Source organism: Colobus angolensis, unplaced genomic scaffold, assembly GCF_000951035.1.
Source record: "Colobus angolensis palliatus isolate OR3802 unplaced genomic scaffold, Cang.pa_1.0 Scaffold63, whole genome shotgun sequence".
Classification (NCBI taxonomy): Eukaryota; Metazoa; Chordata; class Mammalia; order Primates; family Cercopithecidae; genus Colobus; species Colobus angolensis.
In genome coordinates, this window is record NW_012119932.1 from 9,093,109 (window position 1) to 9,097,872 (window position 4,764).

The 4,764-nt window shown below is 41.9% G+C and overlaps 1 protein-coding gene across 1 annotated transcript in view; it reads right to left on the minus strand.

Moving 5' to 3' along the window:
- STAM (signal transducing adaptor molecule (SH3 domain and ITAM motif) 1) overlaps nucleotides 1-4,475 on the minus strand; it is a 71,750-nt gene extending 67,275 nt beyond the window's left edge. The window contains exon 1 of the mRNA XM_011963888.1: nucleotides 4,217-4,475. Coding sequence (XP_011819278.1) covers nucleotides 4,217-4,256 — 40 coding nt within the window. The 5' untranslated portion in view covers nucleotides 4,257-4,475. The remainder of the gene's footprint in view (nucleotides 1-4,216) is intronic.
- Nucleotides 4,476-4,764: the final 289 nt, after the last annotated feature.

Consider the following 4,764-nt stretch of genomic DNA (forward strand, 5'->3'; position numbering starts at 1 on the left):
TATTATGCAGAGCGAAAGAACAAAGCCTCCACAGCCTAGAGGCGGCCCCCATCTGGTTGCCGCTGCTGGCTGGGGTGGCCGGCTTTTATTCCCTTATTTGTCCCCGCCCGTATCCTGCTGATTGGTCCATTTTACAAAGTGCTAATTGACCCATTTTCCAAACCTCTAGCTAGCTACAGAGGGCTGTTTGGTGCGTTTCTACAGAGCACTGATTGGTGCATTTTACAAACTTCTACTTAGCTACCGAGCGCTGATTGGTGCGTTGTTACAGCGCACTGATTGGTGCATTTTACAAACTTCTAGTTAGCTACAGAGCGCTGACTGGCGCAGTTGTTACAGAGCACTGATTGGTACATTTTACAATCCCCTTGTAAGACTGAAAACTTCTCCAAGTCCACACTAGACCCAGGAAGTCCAGCTGCTTTCACCTCTCAATGAGATTCTGAATATATTTTTAAAGTATAGCCAAAACACCTTGATGATATGATGAATGTGAAGTGTGAAGAAATAAGAAGAATGATACTTCTAGACATTGGAGCTCAGTGACAGGAAACAGTAATCATGTTCTCTACTGAGAAGGGCAAGGATGAAGGAATGAGCAGGTTTGGGCAAAGAACTAAGAATTGAGTTTTTGAATGTTTGTTTTTAGACTCTAAGCAGAATCCAAATGGAGATGCTCAGTAAGGAGATGGATATCTAGGTCGAGAGCTCAGGCAAGAGGCTGAGAGTAAGAACATAAATCCAGGAGTCACCAGAATACACTAGGTATTTAAAGCTAAGAACTTAGATGAGATTCTTTTTAAAATCTTAATAAAAAGTACAGAAATTTTTCTGAGTGCTTTACAAATATTAACTCAACCTTCTTAACAACTCTCTAAGGTAAGAACTATTATTACCCTTATGTTCCATATTAAAGATAAGGAAACTGAGACACAGAGTATCTAAGCAACTAGCCCAAAATTACACTGCCGGTAAGCAGCAAACCTGGGCCTGAATCCAAGCAGTGTGGCCCCAGAGTCTGAATTATTAACACTAAGCTAAATTGCTTCCTAATACTCTAAGGGAAAAAAAAAAAAAGTGGAAGGAAAGAAGAGGCTCCGGAACTGAGCCCCAGGGCACTCAACTTTTAGAAGTTGCAAAAAGGAGAAGCAAAAAAACTTAAAAGAAGCTAAGTAGAAAATAAGAAAAAGTTTAGTGTCCTGAAATCCCATGAATAAAGTACTGTATGTCAAAGAGGAATGCTTAAGAGATCAACAAACAAATGGACTAGAAAGTGACCATTGGATTTGACAAGGTGGAAGTCACTAGAGACTTTGAAATAAAAACTTGATGAAATAAGTTATCTTTACATTGCTTCTAAATTCAACTCTTGAATTATAATGTCCAAAATGAGATTCATTTATTCCATAAATGTTTACTGAAAGTTCTTCAGCATGCCAAACACTGGTCTACAGCCAGGCATACAGCAGTGAACAAATCAAACAAAAATCCCTGTCCTCACAGAGCTCACATCCTAATAACATCTTTCGGTGTTTCTTCAAGGGAAAAGCTATCACCAGCATTTTGTCTCTTTATAATAAATGTTATATTATATAAATCAGTCAGTGAATTTCTGATTCTGCTTCAGATTAAGACCGAAGACAAATAATTTTGAACACATGCAAATGTATACAAGCGTTAAGTGATAAATAATTGTATCAAATGAGTTACTTTAATGTTATGACATACTCATGGGTTATGACATAGTGAAAGAAAAAAATGGTAAGTGTATTTTATACACCGTATTCCATATGTTATACTATTTAAAAATAATATAGGAGTCTACTGGAATCTGCGCAAGGATTATGTACTGGGAATCTCTGAGGGGTCTTCTCGGATAAACCTTTTGGAATATTTCAATACACAGACTGTGAGAAGAGAATTGGTTCAATACCAAAACGTGAGCAACTTTTAAAAGCAAGCTTTTTCTGGAGCAAAACAATGTTGCTACATTGAAGAAGTGTACTATCTGGCAGGCTCAACTGACACATTCTCAACTCAACAAACGTTTATTAAACACCTTCTATGTAGCAACCACTCATTAAGTAGGAAAATACAATATATAACTTTAATGCTAAGTAATTTGGTAAAAACAAAAATGCTAAAATAAGTTAGAGGATTTTGTAAGAAGGTGGAAATTAAGAGTGAACTAGTGCAGTGGTTCTCAACTGGGAGGTATTTTGTCCCTCCAGGGGGCATTTAGCAATGTCCTGAGACTTCTAAAATAATGAGTGGGGGCTGGGTGTCACTGGCATCTAGTGGATAAAGGCCAGGGATAAGGCTGAACACCCTACATTGCACAGGACAAACCCCTATGACAAAGATATTTATCTGGTCCAAACTGTCAATAACGTTGCTACTGAGAAACCCTTGGCTACAGCAATCAGGAAATGATTCAGGTATAACAAGTTGGATTCTGAGTTGGCCTTAACACATAAGGATATGTTGAAAGAGAAAAGAAAGCGTAAGCACAGGGCAAAAGCATAAAGGCAAGAAGGTGCCTGTGTTTGAACTGGGTGGTACAGGTACTAGGAACGGGTTTGACATTAAGAAATTTACCTGAATCCAATGCAAATACGTGTTCACAAAGTCAGTAGAATACAAAGGTGACTGGGTAGTTGCTAGCTAAATTATACAGGACCAAGAAAACTAGACAAAGGTACTGTAAACAGAAGAAACAAGTACTAAGAAGCTGTTTTAAGCACTTCCCCTAGAGATTCATGTAGTGAGATGTAAAACTGCTTGAGAGCAGCAACTAGGCCTTGCTCATCACCGTATCTCTTACGTCACTGAGGCACTGTGTCCTGTAGTGTGTGCTAACTGCTTATTAAATTAAATGCAATTTTCCAGTTCATTAAGTATAATCGGTGATCTCCAAGGTTCTGTCCACTGCTAAGATTCAGGACACTCATTTAAGCTGGAACAAAAAAGGCAGCGTCTAGTAAGTGCCTATCACATAAACGTACTGTAGCAGGCCCTCTACACATATCATTTTACCGCAGAACGGAATGATGTATTTTCCCCTCTTTAAAGACAAGAACACTGGAACTCGAAGAATGTCTATGATTTCACTGTGAGCTGAGAAGTGGCAGAGGTAAGGATGAACCTTGTTTCTAATCTTACATAAACCTCCAAGTTTTAGTGACATGCTCTTAGGAAGAGTTAAAAAAGCAAAATTCAACATCCACCTTTCATAATTAAAATACACACAGACATATAAAGTAACTTCATAAGGTTGTCCTTATTCACAGTAATCATTACATTCTGCCATAAGGGATTTGGAAATGGTATTTGGCTTGCTTTCATTCCGCACTTGTGTGCCAAGGTAGTTCCTACGTGCGTTCAAATTAAACCAAAATTCTCTCCCCGGAAACTCAAATTCCCATAATTATTATCTTCAAGGCAGAAAAAAATAAAATAAAATAAAATAAAAAATAACAAAAAGCAAACCTATTGAATTGACATAATCAGTACCTAAAACCAGGGATTCAGAAAATAACAAAAATGTAGCACTTCAAACTCTTTCTAGATTCAACAACTTCTTCCACACTTCTTTACACTTTTTTAAGTGCAGAGACCTAGCCTAAGAGAGACATCCCAAAGGCTCAGGTCCTCAATTCGGTTTCAGCTATTGCCAAGTATATCATCTTCATCGCTTCCAACATTTTTGAGAGTCTACCCTTAACCAGAGCTCCCTCCTTCAGTTACCGTTGCAAAAAGATGTTAAAATCCTCTAAGGAACCTTACCTAAAACATTCTGTCAGTTCCAGACGCTCAACATTTATTTGTCTAGGCAAGCACTTTTGGTATAGGGTTTACCATCCTAATCTAGCCGACACACGCCTTAAGCCCTTCGCTGTTCGTCCAGAAGCACAGTCCCTGCACCAGATGCTACACCAGCTGCTCCTCCCAGGCCCTTTACACCAACCCCTTCAGCAGTTCTTTGGCAACCTACAGTCCTAGCTCGAGGCCCATTTCACAGGATGAGTCCCATTTCTTTCAAAGAGGATGCGCCAAGCCCTCAACCTCCTCCCAGCTTTGAAGGAGGGAACCTCAGGAAAGGGGAAGAGCGAGCTCTTCCTCGGCCCTGGTCCGAGGGTCCTGAATGCAGGAAGGGGCTGGCAGACTGAGCGTGCAGTCCGGTGAGGAATGGGCAGGGAGCGGCAAAAACACTTACCAACATCCTGATCGAAGGGATTGGTGGCAAAGAGAGGCATCTCCACTGCGTGCCGAGGTGTCCGCGGGGACTCCCCCCTCGACAGCACGGGAGTCAGGGCTCGACGTAGGAAGGAAGACTCCTCAGGTAAAAAGAGCAACAGAGACTGACTCTACAGGGTCCGCGACAGCTCCTCCTCTCACCCAAACCCAGCAACCACCGCAGCAGCGGCGGCGGCGGCGGCAACAGCAATGAGCCGAGAAAGCCCTCGCACGGAGCTTGTCGGGAATCTGGGCGACCTCGGCACTGCCTGTCCCAAAGGTGCCCCGAGCCGGCCCCGTCAGTAAAGGCTGAACAGGGAGTCCCCTCTGCCTGACTCCTCTTTTAATTAGTCACGCAGAAGAGTGGAATTAGTTCTTGTGTTTCCTGCTTTTCCCTTGGCTAGGAGTCTCCGGAAGACGGGGTCCTTCAGGCGTGCTGAAGCCTACTAACAACCCCCGGAGTGACTGGGAGACCCAGGAGAAAGAAAGCAGGTTGAGTTTGGGTAGAGCAGTGCCCCATTTTTAGTC